General features: G+C 42.1%; 1 protein-coding gene across 8 annotated transcripts in view; it reads left to right on the top strand.

Annotated features, from left to right (window-relative positions):
• The window catches only part of GTSF1 (gametocyte specific factor 1), a 47,500-nt gene that overhangs the window by 13,125 nt on the left and 14,053 nt on the right, over nt 1-20,322 (top strand). For all 8 annotated transcript variants that reach the window (XM_020778880.3, XM_020778864.3, XM_020778874.3 and 5 more), the window contains 7 exons: nt 1,079-1,200; nt 3,902-4,004; nt 7,579-7,676; nt 10,605-10,731; nt 13,012-13,095; nt 13,437-13,497; nt 17,029-17,123. In XM_020778880.3, coding sequence (XP_020634539.2) covers nt 1,189-1,200; nt 3,902-4,004; nt 7,579-7,676; nt 10,605-10,731; nt 13,012-13,095; nt 13,437-13,497; nt 17,029-17,123 — 580 coding nt within the window. In that variant the 5' untranslated portion in view covers nt 1,079-1,188. The remainder of the gene's footprint in view (nt 1-1,078; nt 1,201-3,901; nt 4,005-7,578; nt 7,677-10,604; nt 10,732-13,011; nt 13,096-13,436; nt 13,498-17,028; nt 17,124-20,322) is intronic.

The raw sequence follows: 20,322 nt of genomic DNA, 5'->3' as shown, positions 1-20,322 counted from the left end.
GAACGGGGTTCAATCCCTGCTCAGCCATGGAAACTCACTGGGGGTGGGGAACTGGTAAAACCACTCATTGAATATCTCACTACCTCCCTTGAAAGCTCTGTTAGGGTCCCTATAAGTTGGTTGTGATTTGATGGTGAAGAACACACATTTTTAAATGTTGAACATAAAAGTACAACTGATGTTTTCCTTAAAATAAGAATGTTTTCTCTGTTTAACTATTTTGTGTATTGTTTAAAGTATTGTTTCTGCCTTTCTGCTTAAAAAGGACTTAAGGCAGCATACTGTACATCATTAAAAGACAGTACAGTATATAAATGTGTAACACCAGTGAGTGTACAAATACTGTACTGAAAAGGGTAAAACAAGTGCCACTCGGAGAACTGGTTGCTCACAACACCTTCAAAGCAGTATGATATAACAAATCATTTAAAAATGCCACTCAGGCAGCCAGTCACTGAGGGAAAGCTTGCTTGAAGAGAAAGGGCTTGTATTTTAATTTTAACTTGTATTATAAGATATCGCAAATCTCTAAAAAAATACACTTGGCATAAAGTATTTCCCTAGACAAGACTAATAGACATAGCATTTATTAGTCTTGGTATTTATTTGTATAGAGCCAGAACAACAAACATATGTTTCAAGAAGGTTGCATTTATCTTGAAACTGAAAGTGAATGCAAGGCCAGATTAGTGCTCTGGCACTAATAGTGTGTGTGTGTGTGTGTGTGTGTGTGTGTGTGAGAGAGAGAGAGAGGGAGGGAGGGAGAGGAGCCATTTTAAAAAATCTAGATTTTCGTTTCTTTTGGCACTTGTATATGCTGTGAAGTATAGCTATTTTCTTTTAAATCCAAAATTATCTGCCTGATATGCTCAAGGCATTAAAGGATACATAAGCCTTCTCCAGGAAACTGTAATTTAGTACACATCCAGTGGTAAATTATGGTTGCAAATTCCTTATGGCTAAGAGAGCTCATATATTGTAAGGATAAAATGTAGTAAAATACGTTATGATCGGATATGAGCAGATATATAAGTGGTCTGCATTAAACTTAATTCTGTTCATGTTTGTCTTTAAATAGGTAATAGCTGTACATCGTTGTGGCTTTTTAAAATTGCTTCTGAGTAATCCTGCTTCATACTGGAAGAAGAGTATAATTAGAATAAAGGAAAACAAGTCCTGATACCAACTATGAGCTACAAGGTATGAAATAGTTGTGTAAAGTTTCTAGTACTGTATAGGTGATAGAGGATAACCAGGGTTGAGCAGGATTTGTTGATCTGATTCCATAGGTCATCATTCTGTAATGCAGTGGGTTTCTGAATTAGAATCTACTTCAGTATTCTTGATTTAGGAATCACCAATATTATATATGTGAAAAAGTGTGTGATAAGAGATTTTCATGAGTCTCTTATTTCTAAGTACTTAGAATTTTTTTTCCAAATTTTTCAGTATTTGATAAGGAAGGAATGATGGAGTTGGATAATTGCCCAATTAATTTCAAATTTATTAACAGCAGCAAGGCTAATAGTAGCAAGAAAGTGGAAAGCAAAGCATTATTTTAAATGAAATGAATGGTATAATGGATATAGCTATTAATGTTAACTATAATAAACTAAAGAAGTGGTGAGAAATATTTTTATTGATACCTGCAGAGAATATATCAAATTTTTATTATTGAAGGGGAAGTGTAATGCACCTTTGCAAGAGTTAGTGGAATTTTGAAAGAGGAATGTGACTCTGTAAATGGAAGAAAAGCTAGCTATACAGTGGTGCCTCGCACAGCGAGGTTAATCCGTTCCGAATTAACCCTCGCTGTGTGAAAACATCGCTGAGCGGGGCAGAAAAGCCCATTGGAATGCACTAAACAGTGTTTAAATGGTGAAAGTTGTGTATATTTTAACTTTTTTTGTAGTGTTGTCCAGTTTTACCTTGGGGAAGAGCACCTCATTTCGTTGCACCCACTTGTGAGCGCAATGACAAATAAATTTCTTATGTCTTAATACGTTCCAATTGGCTGCTGTACTCACCGCTCAGCAATGTTTCTCCGATGGCCAGCAGCCATTTTCGCACCCTCCCCTCGCTTAACGAGGGCGCGAAAACACTGCGTGCGGCCATTTTGCAGCTTCCGGCGGCCATTTTGTAGCCGCCAAACAGCTGATCGGTGGGTCGCAAAGCGAAGGTCGGTAAGCGAACTGCTTAGTGACCTTCGCTCTGCGATTTTTTCCCTATTGAGGCATCGGTATGCGATCGCAAAACCGGCCTCGTAGAGCGAATTCATCGCTCTACGGTGCACTCGTTATGCGAGGCACCACTGTATTTCCGTATGGTCCTGGTAGGTGGGGAGCATGTTATATATAATTGTGTTGTTTATGTGGGTTTGTGTTAAATTTTTTTAGATGTGTAATGTGTTGTTGTTGTATAAATATATATTAAATATATATATTTTGAAAACCTTTCCAAATAGGCCTACAGTCTCAAAACACAAAGGCTGTTCAGTTTTAAATCCCTGGAGCATCGTGGTGTTATTTGTGGGGTTTTTTTAAAAGGCAGAATCCCTATATAGTTATAAGCTATTTTCTACTCCTCAGTGTCGTATATCTAGATTGCAGCACTTTTCTTCCTCATCAGAGTGTTTCACTCAGCCCATTGAGCCTATTTAAAAAAAACCTTAACCACATTTTAGATTTGTTATTGTTGGCCAAACTAACACAGTATATTATATAAGCAGCACGCTTTGGTTTTGCTTTACTAGATACTACAGAATTGGCTGTGTTGGTGGTCTCAACATAATTGTAAAATTACAATAATAATGAGCCATCAAGTTAATTTTGACTTATGGGGACCCTTTTCAGAGTTTTCCAGGTAGAGAATACTCAGAAGTGGTTTACCCAGTCCCTTCTGTGGTAGCCCTGGGACTGTGTAACTTGCCCAAGACCACTCACTCCGGCTGGCTCTACTTGCAAGTGGCACAGTGGGTAATTGAACTCTGGCTCCACAGATAGATCCCCAAACCACTGAGCTGTCTATCCAACTGCAAAAGTATTAGCATTAATTCCCCCAGAAGATACTGCTTTCTGGATTTTTTGTGCTAAAACCGGTATAGAAGTACAGTGGTGCCTCGCTTAATGAGCACACCGTATAACAACGAAATCGCATAGCGATTAGGTTTTTGCGATCGCAAATGCGATCACATACTGATGGCCCCTATAGGCAAAAATTGCTTTGCGAAGATCGGTAAGCGTTTCGCTTACCGATCTTCACAAAGCGATGCCACGGATCAGCTGTTCGGCGGCTCCAAAATGGCCGCGCACAGCGTTTTTGCGCCCTCCCCTCGCTTACTGAGGACGCGAAAATGGCTGCTGGCTATGGAACAACTTAGCTAAACAGTGAGTTTTGGAGCCTATTGGAACGCATTAAACTAATGCGTTCCAATGGCTTTCCCTGTTTCGTACAGCGATGTTTCGCCATAGCGACGATTAATCCGGAACAGATTAACCTCACTATGCGAGGCACCACTGTACACAAGCAGGGTGGCAGAGGGTAACTAGTTGTTCATAGTGCCTCCAATAGTATTCATTTATTTTCTATGTGTGCAATACCATGTTTCCCTGAAAATAAGACATGGTCTTATATTAATTTTTTCTCCAAAAAACGCATTAGGGCTTATTTTCAGGGGATGTTTTATTTTACAGTCATGTCTTGTCTTCCGGTTGCTGCACAATGGTGGAGGGCAGGGTTTCACTTAACTGGCGCTTATTTTGGGGGTAGGGCTTATATTACGAGCATCCTGAAAAATCCTATTAGGGCTTATTGTCAGGTTAGGTCTTATTTTCAGGGAAACAGGGTAGTTGTATGACCTTGTTGGTTTATTAACAAATAATTGTTACTGTTTTCTGGTTAGAGGAGATATTTCGTAGATGCATATGAATCTCAGCAGCAGAGTTACCATCATTTTCTAGAAGGTTCCATCCATTACACAAATGTGGTTATACAAGACAACTATGGTGAGTTCATTTTTTCCTCTTTGCGTAGCCTAATCAATAAGGTAGAGAGTAGCAGCATTCCTTTCTGGTGCTGATGAAATACATTCAGCTTAATCTGAGGGCCAAAATGGACTGACATTAAATGCATGGATGTCTTGAATGGGTCAGGGTTTTTTAAATCACTTAAATAAAATTTATATTAACTACAGAACATGAAGTGGAGAGGAGGGGAGTGGCAGATTGATGGAAGGGGGGGTGGAATGTAGACTTGCAATTCAATGTTATAAACCTGAAAAAAGGACATTTTTTTAAAATAACCCCCTCCAACATTAGTAGTACTGTCCTGCTGACATTGCCCCCATTTAGTCTAGAGATATTTCCATCAGTAGACCCACATACAGTGCCTTCCTGAAGCTAGCTTTTACAGGTAATTCTAAGAAGGACTTCAAGCAGTTGCATATTAAACATTCACATTGTTGGCCATGTGTGTTTTGTCCCAAAATTCTGACAGTCGTTAATGGTTTTCTGAGGAACAATTTTTCTTAAGATATACTGTAGGGCATGTTAAGTCTTGAGAAAAGAAGACTGAGGGGAAATATAGTACTTTTCAAATGCTTGAAAGGAAGTCATATATAGGAGGGGAAGGGGCTGTTCTAAATCATACCAGATTACAGGACATGTAATAATGGGCTCAAGCTACAGAAAACCAGATTTAGGTTGAATGTAAAGATAAAACTTTAACTGTTAGAGCAATACAACAATGGAACCAGTTATCTTAGGCAATGGTGAGCATTCCACTGTTGGAGGCATTCAAGAGAAATCTGGACAACCATCTGTTGGATCTGGTTTGATTTGGATTCCTGCATTGATTGGAGTTGGACTCAGTGGCCATACAGTCTCCTTCCAACTCAATTTTTCTATGATTCTATAATTGTAGATTAACAACATTGCTAATACAGCAATTTTGCTACTGCTCAAGTGAAAAATTTCTAGTTCTCATAGGGGACTTGACCTTTTCAGAAGCAAAATAAGATATAGCTGATGTCACAGCCATAAATACTCGACTCCCGTAAATACTGGTATGCTACATCAGTGGTTCCCAACCTTGAATCCCCAGGTGTTCTTGAACTGCTATTTCCAGAGGCCTTTACCACTAGCTGTGCTGGCCTGGGTTTTTGGGAGTTGTAGTTCAAGAACATCTGGGGACCCAAGGTTGGGAACCACTGTATTGCATCTGCTGCATTTCTTAATGCACTCTTGGCATTCAGTGTTAAGTCCATGGGACGGAGTTCCTCTTATGAAATTCACTTGAAGGAAGAGGACTAGGAACTTGTCCATGTCATGTTATACACAGCAGTACAGTACAGCTTTGGGGGTGGGTGTCATTTATTTTATTATTTATTAAAGTATTTATATGCCGCCTTTCTCCTAAAGGACCCAAGGCAGCTTACAGTTTTCAAAGAAACAATGTTAAAAGCCAAATAATAAATTATTACCATATTTAAAAAGCATTAAACAAAGGTCACATTAAAACTCATAGTAAAAACACAAAGAAAACACAGAATAAAAGACTCCTTTTAAAAAATTCCCTTGGTCAAACCAGTCATTTAAAAGAAAGCCTGCCTGAAGAGAATGGTTTTTGCCTGCTTGTGGGAGGACGGCAAAGACGGGACCAGCCTGGCTTGTGGGAGGGAGTTCCAAAGTCTGGGAACAGCCACAGAAAAGGCTTTCCCCCCTGTCCTCACCAAATGTGCCTGTGAGGGAGGCAGGACCAAGAAAAAGGTTTATTCTAATTATCTTAATACCCACACAGGCTCATAAAGGGAGATACGGTCTTTTAGAGAGCTTGGACCCAAGACCCAGCCAACCGCAGCTTTTGGGGGGGGGGGGGAAATTTTGTCAAACTCATAGGAAGGGGATTCTGATGTGAGTGGAATTAGACCCTTCTATCTATACATGCATAGTGCTTTCAACTCACAACCATAACTCCAAAAAGTAGTGGTAGAGGTGTAGTTTGGTTGCCCTTGTTATAATGGGTGGGGACACTCTATTCTGCATATATATAACTCATATATTAGGAGAATGTAATTTTACTCAATCAGTGTGTTGGATTTTAAGTGTTTAACCTGGGAATATTTTTTAAAGCTTTCCTTGCTTGGTGTTTAGTTCTTCATGGTGATGACTCGGTTTGTGTATCATAATGTTAGAAATAATTATATAAAAAGAGAGAAGACATTTCATGGCCTCTGCTAGGTGAAGGATTCATTCCAGACAGAATAGACACCCTTTGGATTTTGACTAGACCCAGAAGCCATTCTGAACCATAAATGCCCCCTTCCAGTCAATTCTCCTCCTCCACATTTTATTATTGTAATGAATGAAGCTTTTTCCTCTCCCCCCCCCCCCCCCGCTGCCATCCCTCCGTAATGCCACACTGCTAGTAGCCACTTGCGCTCACTAGCTTTGGGAGTCCAGCGCAGCCCCTGATTTCTCTCTTCCAGGCTGTTGCCCGCAAAGTAGGGTGCTCTGCAGCCTTATCTTAACACTGTAACCCTGCCTTGTGATAGAGGGGTGCACAAATGAAGGCCGCTTATTTTATGAGACTGCTCGGGATGAGATTGGCGGTTCTTCAGTTTCCTTGAATAACTCTTTTAATCGCTCTGTCTTAATTGAGTAGCTTCAGGGATTCAGTTTCTCTGCGGCTTTTTGTTTGCTCCACAAATGTGGTTGCTAACATCTGCAGGATTGCAATGCGTTGCTAAAGACATTTTCTTTGTTTAGTATCCCAGTCGTTCAAATCTTTTGAGTGAATTTAATTAGCCACCAGACTTGGAAGTGATTTTGTGGTAATGAAATACTTAAGGGATGGCAGTTTTTCTTGCCAGTCTGATTGAGTCCGATGTATTAATGTGCTTGTGTGTTTTAAGTGTGAAATCATCAAAGACACTCTTTTAGACCAGAGGTGGACCAGTTTAGCAAGTGGGGAGACAAATCTGAAATGAGAGATTCTGGCCCAAAAATGGCCCAGACTAGAGAAAGCCTTTATTGTTGTTGTTATTTTGTTGGGGGGGGGGCAGAGTGGAAGGCCTTGGAGACCTCCCCCATCCCCAAATGGAATTCCTCTTTTGAAAATGTTATGAAGGGCTGTATATCAGCCATGGGGACTACAAAGAGGTTTCGGGAAGTTTCATATGACCTATAGACTATCCTTTCTGCATTAGACCTTAAACCAGTATTTCCCAGCCTGGAGATCATGACCGTTAAGGGGTCTCAGAGTGTTTTCTGGAGGGGTTGCGGGTAGCCTTATATGTGCTATAGTCCTTGTTAAATAATTTATTCCTTGACCTTTGGAGGAGGGATATTAAGGTTAGTGTCTGTGTGAACTCATGAGAAACAGGCCCTTTGTGGGGAAGAAAGAAGCCTCTTCTGCAAAGAGAGGACTTTATCCCGTTAAAAATGCCTTTCTATGCAAACTTTGAGGAGAGGGGAGTCACAGGTTACTTAGCTATTTTAAACGGGGGCTGTGACATGAAAAAAGATGGCGAACCATTTCCTTAAACAATGCTGCCAACTTCTGCTTATTCTTTCCTCACAGATGCTTTGGATCCTGATAAACCAATGCAATGTCCATATGACAAAAATCATCAAATTAGAGCTTGTAGGTTCCCTTATCACCTCGTCAAGTGCCGTAAGGTAAAGAATAAAAATGTTGTGTTTAAATGACAATACTGATGCTGTATATAGAAGACTGGTGTCTTGTTGCCTATTATCTGAATTGTAAGTTCATTTCTTCCGGTGTTAGCCCTACTATGGTTCCCAGCTTGTATAAAAGACAACTTTCAGCAATTCTTCAGACATTCACCTCTTTTTTTTGTCATGGCTTCGCATGGTATTATGCCCATACCTGCACCACCTCTTTGGCCTGATGCTCATTCTTTGTCATCTCTCCACAGACTAAAGGCGGAATAGCTGACGTGCCTATTTCTGAATAGGGAAAGTCTTTTCCTTCAGTCTAACAGAAGGACAGATATTTCTAAGCTGTGTAGGGGCCAATGTCTGTAAATATGCACTTTTTTAGTTTGTTCTTTAGGAACCCCCCCCCCCCCCAAATTTAAGATTTTTTTTCTTTAAAAAGGATGTGTCTAATGTTAATAAAATAGCCCTTTTTTGCATGGGCCTCATTACTAAGGGCTACTGCAACCCAGAGGTCCCCAACCCATGGTCCACGGCCCGGTGCGGTTCTGTGGCCTGAGCCAGACCAGGCCGCAGAGACAGACCTCCCGTGCCCCCCCTCATCCCATGCACAGCTGATCTGCGGATATGCACACGCTCCAATGTGCCCGTGTGAGCACCACACTGCCATTTGCACGTGTGCGCCTGCACAAGTGCCGTGCCGCCGTTCGCTCATGGGCATGAGGGCAGGGGGTGCCCCGCCTTCCCCAGCCGGTCCGCAGGGTGAAAAAGGTTGGGGATCCTTTCTGATCAGATTTCTAGCAGTTTACAATGTCTGATGCTTCCAGTCATTTACATTTCTTAAGTACAGATAGACTACATTTTGAACTAATGTTTTTGGCACTCTAAATCATATTTTGGAGTATTACAAATATAAGGTCTCTAGTCTTGATCCGTTTCTGCCTATGTTTGGTTTAATAAATAACTCTCTAGGTTGATCAGATTATAGCGGTTCCTAACCTTGGGCAACCCACATGTTCATGGACTGGAACTCCCAGAAACCCCTTTAGCACAGCTGGTGGTGAAGTATTTTGGGAACTGCAGTCCAAGAACACCTGGGTTACCCAAGATTGGGAATTTCTGCACAAGGTGAAAAACTTGCAAGTGTCCAGATACTGTTGGAGCGCAGCTCCCTTGTCCCTCTCTTTTGGCTAAGGCTGATAGCAATTGCAGTCTGACGTTATCTGGGCAGTTCCAAATTGGCATTAAGCTAGTTGGGCAAGAAATGTATTGCATATAAATCTTTGGAGATTTTTTTAATGTTTGGAGACCTGGAAATGGTACATCTGAATGCAGCCATAACAGAGAGATGGGCTCTGCATAGCTTTAAAGTGTTTTCCATTTAAAACATTGCAAGCTCATAAACTACGTTTTCTTACTTCTTTCTTTGAAAACTCTACCGTATACAGTAATTCAGTAGAGACAATACTGAAGTACTTGCTACTAACCTATGGGGCAGTGCAAAGTCTTGAGGACATCATGAGAGTATTGGGACAAAATTTTATGTCTTAGAATAAAGTTTCATCTATGATAAGACATATACAGTGGTGCCCCGCATAGCGACAATAATCAGTGCAGCAAAAATCGCTGCAAAGCGATTTTGTCACTATGCAGTTTTTAAAAGCCCATAGGAATGCATTGAAACCCCTTCAATGCGTTCCTATTGGCTTCAGACTCACCTTTAAGCGAAAATCTTCCATACGTCCGCCATTTTTGCTGCCCGGTAAGCGAGGAATCCGGGCAAAAACAGCAGGCGGCCATTTTTTTAACCCGGTGGCCATTTTGGAACCGCCAATCAGCTGTTGGAAAATCATCACTATGTGAAGATCGGTATGCGAAACAGCGTACCGATCATCGCAAAGCGAGTTTTCCCTATCTAAATCATCGCAATGCGATCGCAAAAATGATTGCAAAAAATTCGTCACTATGCGGATTTGTCATTAAATGGGGCGCCCGTTAAGCGAGGCACTGCTGTATATATTGCCACCTCTAGACTAGGAATTTTACTGAACATATTCAGATCCCCTTTTCTAAGTGCCATTCTGACTTTACCAGTGCTCTTCTTTCCCACTGCTCACGGTAATATAAAACAGTAAGGGTGAGATCAGGCTTAAATTCATTTATTTCCTGTAAAATGTGTTGTAATATAAAACAAGAATTAAAGAAGTTTAGAAGGTGGAGACATAAATGTAACATTGCAAAACATAGTTTTGTGCATGTTCTGTAATTCGCATTTACCGCATCTGTAAATGGGTATTTATCTGATTCATGAAAGATAATCAGTAAGCTGGGTGTTTTTTTTCCCCCACTTTACATAGCATTTCCTCAGTGCAAAAATGTGTGCTTTAAGCAACTGAAACGGGTGACGATACCAAGCAACCCTTTGTCCTTCCATTAAGTTCCAGGGTACAATGGTGCATGCCAATGACAGACATAACACTAGGCTTCAGTTTAAAGCGGTGGTTTCCAACCTTGGGTGACCCAGCTATTCTTGGACTGCAACTCCCAGATACCCCAGCCAGCACAGCTGGTGGTGAAGTCTTTTGGGAACGGCAGTCCAATGACACCTGTGACAGCACGCAATGCTCTTTCACAGAGTAAACTCCACATGTGTTGCCTGCTCCTCATACAGGGTTTTGCAAAGCTTACTTCATGTTGAAGTCCAACTTCAGGCAGCTGGAAGAGAGCTCTTTTTTACTGGTTGTGTATTTGTCCTTGTTTTGTGGGCAACCAGTTATCACATGGGTAATGATGACTTTGCCAAAATACATGTGCAATATATTGGTAATGGGTAGATTTAAAATAAGACTAGCTGGACCAAGATTTGTATGCAAGCATGTCTGAGATAACGGGGAATCTGGTAACAGGTGCATGTCTCTGTTGTCTTAGAACCATCCTGACATTGTGCAGCAGCTGGTCACATGCCCATTTAATGCCCGTCATCAAGTCCCTAGAGAGGAGATCAGCCAACATATATCCAGCTGTGATGACAAAAGACGCGTTGAGCAAGACATTGGTAAGTAAAACATGGGTAATCTGTGCAAATTGCCTATTGGCAGCTGCGGCTTCCCCCTTTCCCCTGCTGTTAACATTTCCAAAGGGCTGCTGAATGGCTTCTCCTTCATCTCCTAAAAGCCCTTGCAGAATCTCTTGCTGTGTGTTGTTAGCTCTTTAGTGTTCCACCGATTGTGATTTGGAGAGGTATAGGTGGACTTCTCCCATACTTTGGGGAGTTTTCGAACTGTTTGAGTTCCTGTTAAATGCTCTACTATAAATTATACACATTAAGATGAAAATGATTTGGTGTTCTTGCCAGTGAGCCACAATAATAAAGATCTCAGGTCATGCGTATCTCTTGTTTAGCTCTTGCGTGAAGTATGCAGGCTTGGACAAATATTCCAATTATCTGCTCTTTTCTGAAGTATTCAAATGCCAGTCTCAGGTTTTTTTGCCTGCAGGACTTTTAGAGCACAAACTCCAGCTGAAGAAACTGAACATTAGCTTTATGTCTAGGGGTGATTTTCTCTGGTTGTGAAACATCTTTGCTTGGAAAGGATATACAGTAAACCAGAATCATCCTTGTAGAGTGGTGCCTCGCATAGCGATCGCTCCGTTTAGCGACCGTCCAATACATTTCAATGAGGAAAAATAAAAAAATCAGCAAAAATGAACGAAGACTCAGAACAACACCAGATTAAGTTTGCATGCCTTTCACAAGCTGGACTATCGATGCCAAGCATTTAAAACAGTTTAAGACACTTTTAAATGAGGGGATAGGGACATCGTTATGTGAAAATCCCCCATAGGAAACATCGCTGTGTGAGGCAGCAACTTGATCAGAAAAAGACGTTATGTGAATTCATCGTTGTGTGAGGCACTCGTTGTGCGAGGCACCACTGTACTAAACTTGTAAAATCAGTCACTACTATTTAAAATGAGGCATAAAAATTATAATGCCAGTAAGCATTTCTTCATCTAGACCAGTGGTTCTTAACGTGGGCGATAATGCCCCCCAGGGGGTGATTTCATTTTTCAGGGGGGCGGTGGAACAAAAAGGGGCGGTGTGGGGGCGCTGGAGCAGAAGGGTGGCGGTAGGGGGGCGCTGGAGCAAGCCAAACCTGTGCAGATGGCTGCAGCCTTTTTACAGTGTGCATGAATATATATTTTCCTCCAATTTTAATTTAGTTTCAGACTTTTTGTCTTGAAATTTTTAGTTCCTGCATTTGTTTTTATGCCCTTTTTATATTTCTTTTTGCGTCTTAAAATTCACTTGCAACTAAATTATTAAATATTACTTTTTGGGGGGCATTTCGTTTTCTTGGAATGTAATTTTGTTTTCAGGGGTCATTGGATTTAAGTGTCTTAAATAAATAAATAAATAAATAAATAAATAAATAAATAAATAAATAAATAAATAAATAAATAAATAAATGCGGGGAGGGGGGCGATGATAACTTCCTCAATGGCTCAAGGGGGTGTTTCTTTCAAAAAGGTTAAGAACCACTGATCTAGACTAGAATGCATTTGTAGTACTGTAGAAATAGACACACTTAAAATACAGCCAGAGCGTAGTATTTCACCAGTATTTAGATTTAGTTTTTCAGATGACACAGCCATTTGGAAAAGTTTAATAGTCTTGATGGCTTTAAAGAATTAAAAAATAGACAAAGACAGAAAGTATCTTGTGCAAGGTTGATTGATTTTTTATATGGTAGGATCAAGTTCCAAAAAATCCACAAGAGTTCTCCTTTGTGTGTTGACGCATAGAGTGCATCAGAGTTAAGTTAAAACCATATTTGGTGGAGATAAGACACCTCTGTGTTCTTTCTTTGTGATGTTTCTGACACATCATGTGGATTTTAGAAATTGCTCTTACGATAGATTCATCAGCAAACTTGCTTCATGCAGCACTGATCCTTAGCTGATTTAAGAAGTGCGGAGTGCTCTTCCTACTGAGCCATTAAATGACCTTGACAACTTAACTGTTACAGAGCAGTATGACAGTGGAGCCAATTACCATGGGAGGGGGGAAAGCTCCTGTGCTGGAGACACTCAAGAGAAAAATGGACAGCCATCTCTCAGATCTGCTTGGATTTGGATTCCTGCATTGAGCAGGGGCTTGGACTTGATGGCTTTTTAGGCCCCTTCCAGCTCCATGATTCCGTGATATGTTTTGGGCTTAGCGCCCTTTTCTACCATTAGAAGCAAGAATGCCTGTGCTTTCCAGAAAACTCTGGTCCAGCACTAGCAAACTGTTATTCAAGTGCTCTCTAACGATGACTCTTATTTATTCTAGCAAGTCAAGTGGATAACAACAGAAGAGAAATTAATGTTGTAAGTACCTGGCAATCTCCTCCGTGTGAAGAAGACTGGGATAAAGGTGAGACTTTTGTAGCAGGTCGATTAATTGAGTAATTGTGACTGAAAACCTTTCTTGAAACTAAAAAATCTGTTAGGAAGATATTCCTGGTAGATATACTAACAGGGAATACCTATTTTTGCCCTATCTCTTATTTTCTATCACCTATACTGTGTAGCAAATGTAACTTTTAAAAACTCCTAAATATAAATTATATTTATCTATTAAATTTCTGCTTGCTTGTTTTTACAAGTATTATTTGATCAGTTTTATTCAGCTTAACGAAGGGTGTTTTATTTTATTTCTCATGCTTCTTGGTTGTCATGCAAACAATAACCTTGATTATCTGTATGCTTTGGCAGATCTAATGGATCAGAAAAGCACTGCCTTTGTTTGGGGCACAAGCCGCTATGTCATAAACAAGTAAGATTACATTGCCTATTACTGTTTGCACCAGAAGTGGAGAACATATAGTATATCTTCAGATGTTGCTGGATGCAGACTTCCATCACCCCTAGCCATGTACCCAGAAGTGATGAATTATAGGGTTTGGTTTCTGCTTCATAGTTGGGCAGGTGGTGAGTAGATGTGATGCATAGAATCAGGCTGAGCTAGGTGTAAACTAACCCACTCTCTAGAGCAGAGGTCCCTAACCCCCCGTCCGCGGCCCGGGCCGAGGCCTGAGCCAGACCGGGCCGCGGAGACGGACCTTCCCCCCCCCCGCACTCCCCCCCTGCACAGCCTGTTTTGCCTGTGCCCACGGGAGCACTCCCCCACCCCTTTGTGCATGTGCAGAAGTGCCCCCTGAGCACAGCGCCGCCCTTTGCACCTGCACAGAAGCGCCCATGCGCCTGCACAAACGCGCCGCCCTTTGTGCACAAGTGGCCCCACTCCTTTGTGCATGCACTACTATGCACATGAGCGTGGGGGGGGTGCCCTGCCTTCCCCAACCTGTCCACAGGGCTAAAAATGTTGGGGACCGTTGCTCTAGAGTGGTTTTAGTCCAAGAGCACCTGGGAGGGGACCCAGGGTTGGGAACCACTGATCTAGAGCCTCCCTTCTGAGTCGAGTATAGATGACCCATTTTAGGAGACTCCCAGTTCATCTCCCAACAACACATGGTACTAGAACTCCATAAGACATTGTCCTCTTTTCTAACAGTCTCTCCACTGGGTTTCTCTTTCAAGGTACCCCACATGCAATAGCACTATTTTAAGAGGGAAGGATTGACCCTCCAAGAGGAGATTAAGACATTTCTCTGACCCACTCCTCAGCCATCACCCTTAGATGGCCAGTAATGCCGTTATGAATTCTAGATATGTCAGGATGCTCTCACTTTAAAGAATAGGAAGAGCTGGCATTTCTGCACACCCTCTTGCTTACATGGGCAAGTTGGACGTTGCCATTCATTGTGGTAGCGTAAAGAATGCCTTGCACTGCAAACTTCCAGGAAGCACACTTGGTATGTGGTGATACCGTAGCCTAGATTACATGCATTGAACATTGGTATCTAGGTGATCTTGTTTTGTAGAAGAACAGCAAGCTTGGTGGCCACTCTCCATTAAGACCTAGCCAAGGGGAGGCATCCCAACAGAGTCCCTTCTTGCTAAGAAGGAATAGACAAGCAAATTAGCGACAGACTGGTGAAAAGTTTTGAGTAGGATGCAAGAAAACCTTCCGGCCATCTTGCAAGGCAACATAATCGCTTTCCACAAGGGTGGTTGGGCGTCTGAACAGGTGACTGTGCAAAAGTTTAGTCCCACATCTTCGCTTATCAAAATAGGCACTACAACTGGACAGTCAGAAACAGCAGACAATAGTGCTGCTCATGGTAGCAACTATTCAGCTGCCCTAGGGAGGGAGGTTCTTCTGGTTTTTCCCTCGGAGCACGTAAGAACCCAGCGCAACTGTGAGGATGATCTCTTAGTGGTGGTGATGGGGGTTAGGCCTTATTCTGCTGCTAAGTGTAAAAACAGCTCCAGACTGGAGGCAAAACAGTTGTTTCTCCTTTTTGGACAAGGGACAAAACCCTGGCCTTTGGTCTGGGGTGGTCCTGATTACCATGGGTTTTCCACTGGCTGGGATGCCCAGCCAACATTTGTGGGAATCCAGAAGGCCTTACGTTGCCCCCAGCAAGGAACTTGCAGTAGTGCCTGTCCTTGGCTTGAGAACCCATATTTCAGGGCAATCCAGAGCTTAGCAATTGGGTTTCTCCCCAGTTTTTTAAAGGTGACAGACTGAAGTCTCAACAGACTATGAGGCAACTCCCTGTAATCTTCCTTCTTGGAAGGAGCCTCCTGGTGCCGTAGTTAAACTAGAGTAGTGTAGCCAAAACCCTTCTAACGACCCAGGTTCAATCCCCGGTAGGCAGCTCAAGGTTCACTCAACCTTCATCTCTCTCTCTCTCTCTCTTTCTCTCTCTCTCTCTCTCTCTCTCGTTTTGCAAATTGCAAAAACGACTTGCAGAATTTCCATTCTATTCATGGTACTTGTCAGTAGAAATCAAGCCACTCCAGTTTATATATAAAAACGAACAATGTACAGTGGTCCCTCACAGGACGATGTTAATTCGTTCCAGCGACATTTCTGTAGAATGAAACCGTTGTAATGTGAAATTAAAAAGCCCATAGAAATGCATTAAAACCCATTTAATGTGTTCCTAGGGGCTTGAAACTCACAGTCCAATGAAGATCCTCCATAGTGTGGCCATTTTCGCTGCCTGTGCAGCGAGGAATCCGTCCCAAAAAAGAGCGGGGAGCCATGATTTTTACCCGGTGGCCATTTTGAAACTGCTGATCAGCTGGCCGAAAATCATCCCTTTGTGAGAATCGGTTCCCGAAGCAGGGAACTGATCATGGCAAAACGAAATTCCCCCATAGGAAACATTGTTTTGCGATCGCAAAACCTTCAATGTAAAGCTATTTCGTTGTAAAATGGAGCGCTCGTAATGCGAGGCACCACTGTAGTGTGGTGGTCTTGAGGATTAGCCATCTGCGTATGTAGTGCAGGAAACAATACTACTAAAAAGCTAGTTGTGTCATGATTTGGTAGAATGCAGTGGGTTGGAGGGCCTGGCAGCAAAGTCAGGGGTCAGGGATTCACATTCCCACTGTGCCTCTTGAGAAAAGGGGGCAGCCAAGATGGTTTATAGCAATGAGGTCGCCTGCCTGCTACCATCTGTATGATCATGGGCAGGTTGTATGGTTCTGGAGTGCCACCAAAAGGAAGGACTGGGTAATCACTTCTCACTAATTCATACCTAGAAAACCTCGAGAGTGAGGGCCAGCATTAGTTGGAGTTGACTTGATGGTATGTAATTACAGTGGTGCTCCGCAAGACGGGTGCTCCGTTTGACAACGAAATTGCTTGACATTTTATGTTTTTGCGATTGCAAAAGAGATTGTAAAGCGATGTTCCCTATGGGGGAATTTCGCTTTGCGATGATCAGTTCCCTGCTTCAGATGATTTTTTAACAGCTGATCGGCGGTTTCAAAATGGCCGCCGGGTAAACAGAATGGCCGCCCGCTGTGTTTTCTCACGGATTTCTCGCTGCACAGGCAGCGAAAATGGCCACGCTATGGAGGACCTTCGCTGGACGGTGAGTTTGAAGCCCCTAGGAACGCATTAATCTGGTTTTAATGTGTTTTATGGGCTTTTTGAAATCGCATGATGACGTTTTAGTTCTACAGCGATTTCGCTGGAACGAATAACATCATCATGTGAGGCACCACTGTATTATAAAAAGAATTGTAGACCCAGATGACCATTGCAAATCAGTTATTTAGGGCCTTGTTTATATTTTAGAGAGGACATCTGCAGAGTTTATTCATTGGGATTTATTATTGTTTTTGTTGTGGATTTTCTTTTTACTGATTTATGTTTTCTAACTCTCCCCTCCCCCATTTACAATAAAACCAAGAATCACATTAATGATTTTCTTTCCATCTTCTCCAGTTCCGGATTAAACATAGTGGGGACACATAAGAGCCACCTAGGTTCAGGTCTGCGAGCTCCCAGGTCCTTGCCATATGTACTACCATGGAAGAACAGTAAGTATGTTATGCTATCCTTCCCATTGTATACATTCAGCTGTGTATCATGGGATAGAGGTCTGCTAGGCCTTTAATAGTACCCTGGATCTTCTTAGAATTCTCCAAATCAGATGCTGTTTTTTAAGGTTCCATGGATCCTCATACTTACAGTGGGTATATAAACAGTACATGCTCGGTGATTGGTACAGCAAACTCTCGACCTACGAACTTAATCCGTTCCAGAAGGACGTTCGTAAGTTGAAAAGTTCATAAGTCGAATCCAAATTTCCCGTAGGAATGCATTGAAACTTACTTAATGTGTTCCTATGTGGAAAAAAGTCATAAACAACAACAACAAAATTTAAAACAAAGTCACTTACCAGGTACTGCAGACCAAGCTTGGCTCCTCACAGCACCCCCACAGCCGTGGAACAGCTGGAAAAAGAGCGCCCAACAGCTGAGTCAGCAACCAGCAGGCAGGCTCCAGCCATCCTGGAGAGAAAGCAGCCATCTTGAGAGACAGCCAGCCATGTGGTCGCCTCTCAAAATGGCCACAGCCTCCAAAATGGCTGCCACCTCTCTGCTCTTTTTCCGGCTGTTCCGAGGCCACAAAGGAACTACAGTATAAGGAGCCAGGCTCGGTCCACAGTACCTGGTAAGTGACTTTTTTCTTCTGATGGTGCTGGGAGGACTAGCTGGGGACCTTTGAAAGCAGTGGTGGTGGCGGGGGGGAAGGGCATAACTCGAATCCAAGTTCGCAAGTAGAAGGAATATTTCCCTATCAGAGCAGTTCATAAGTCAAAATGTCCGTAAATAGGGCCGTTCATAAGTTGAGGGTTGACTGTACTGTGAAAAGAAAAGAGCCTGGAAAGTCTTCTTGACAGATCCATTTTGATACTGGTTGTATAACAAATCTTTCAGTGGCAACCCCAGTGGGATCGATTCCATGATTGAGGTACTACCCTGTTTCCCCAAAAATAAGACCTAACTTGAAAATAAGCCCTAGTAGGATTTTTCAGGATGCTCGTAATATAAGCGCTACCCCAAAAATAAGCTCCAGTTGAGTGAAAACCCGCCCTTCACCAGTGTGCAGCCACCAGAAGAAGATGACATGACTGTATTTGAATAAATGTAGATTATTGTACATAAAAAATGAAACATCCCCTGAAAATAAGCCCTAATGCTTTTTGGAGCAAAAATTAATATAAGACCCTGATTTATTTTGGGGGAAGCAGTAGCAGTGGTTCACACTGGGTTTGAATAGTGGAGTCTGAAAAGTTTTTATAAACTTGCCAACTATAAAATCAAATCAGTAAAAGTACAGTGGTGCCCCGCATAGCGATGTTAATCCGTTCCTGGAAAAACGTTGCTATCCGGAAATGTCGCTATGCGGGGGGGAATCCCCATAGGAATGCATTAAACTCTTCCTATGGGGACAAAACTCACCGCTAAGTGGGAATCCTCAATCCAGCGCCATTTTCGCCGCCTCGGTAAGCGAGGAATCTGCGCCAAAATGCTGCAGGCGGCCATTTTCTTCTTCCGGTGGCTATTTTGGAACCGCCGATCAGCTGTTCCAAAACATCGCAATACTGATCATCGCAATGCGATGTTTACCCTATTCAGAACATCGCAATGCGATCGGTTTTTCGATCGCAAAAAGCGTATCACTATGCGGATTCATTGTTAAACGGTGCGTTTGTTAAGCAAGGCACCACTGTACCGTTAAACAAGAATCTTTTTGCCAGTCTATGTTCACAGAAAGAAAATAGCAAAACGTTTAGCAGTAAGTTGTGCTCTTCAGTGAGTTGCTGGTTCATGCCAGGCATACGGTCAGTATGTCCCTAATGTGGAGCCAAGACTTAGATTACTTCTGTTAACAAAATGTAAATCAGCAATAAGATTTTGGCCACTGGAATTAACTTTCAAAAATCTGTAATAAATTTGAACAACAATAGGTAAGCTTTCTGTACATATGAACAATTCACGGGACTATGGGGGGCCCTCTTTGCTGGCCTCACTAAGAAATTGCACTTTAAAGCCTTATAAGCCTTATAAGGCAGACTTGACAACCTTTGCCTTTCTTGGCCTTAGAGAACTTTTGTCCGTATTTGATCATTGGGAGGTAATAGGCAGTGGATGACTGAGAGGGTGCTCTAACCATCACTGTCGTTTAGCATTCATGCAGCAATGCTTTTTCAAATGGTGATTTTGTCATTGTTCACAGCGTACCAGTGTGGCTGGTGTTGTGCATTTCTTAGAACTTCAACTTCTGAAACATGGAAGTGTAGGTGTGTGTAGTATTTGTTCACCTGGATAATCCTTGAGAGAAAAGTTTAGAGGCTTCAGTCAAGATTGATCACACTTTGCAGTGCTAAACTGATATCCTAGTCATCTGTAGTGTTCACACAGGGCTCTGTTGTGCAGGTGTTGGGACTTGTCCTCAGCTTGCAGAAGGAGAGACATCTATTCATTTCTGTGGCAATCTCTGTATAAGAAGATCACATAGAATGTTACACTATAATTTCAAACAGTATAAGAATCATGCTTTAGGATACCTGTAAAATTTCAATCAGCTTTACTTTGGCATCTGTATAGTTGTATGGCGAGATGGGAATTTGCTTGGATGAAATCGGATTGAACTGCTGTCCTCTTGACTCAAGTAAGGGCTCAAATACGTGTGAGACAAAAATCCAAGTAATATCCATTATTTTCATCCCTCTCTTATACTGATACATTTTTTCCAGCAGTCACATGGTGTTTCACTCAGTGGGAGTGTTTGCATTGTTTTGAACTGCATCATTACATTTCATTCTATTTGAACCTTTATAACAGGCTACGAGTACAATGCTCTTTAATTTTGTGTCGATTATTTGCTGTTTCTTGGGGCAATCAGACCCCCTTGTCCTTTTCTTTTAATTACAAAAGTGATGCATCGTTAGAGCTGTATCAGCCTTCTCTCCTTCCCTTTTTCATTCCCTCCTTTATTCATGAATCCACTTTTCCTTATTTTCCTGCATATCTCTCCCTCGTGGCTTTCATTGTTCTTTTCCCATTTGCACAGCATTAGGAGGAGGAAGCAGGTTTTAAAAGACTTGCAAAGTATTGTGAAGAGCAGGGTTTAAAAGAGAGAGAGGAGATGTTCATGCAACACCCAAGAAATGTCTCTTTCTTGGTTCAAGTCCTCTTTCACCCACAAGGAAGGGGTGAGGCTGTCCCT

Source organism: Pogona vitticeps, chromosome 2, assembly GCF_051106095.1.
Source record: "Pogona vitticeps strain Pit_001003342236 chromosome 2, PviZW2.1, whole genome shotgun sequence".
In the NCBI taxonomy this organism is placed as follows: domain Eukaryota; kingdom Metazoa; phylum Chordata; class Lepidosauria; order Squamata; family Agamidae; genus Pogona; species Pogona vitticeps.
Note: the sequence above shows the minus strand (reverse complement) of the source record. Positions and strands in the feature narration are given on the sequence as shown.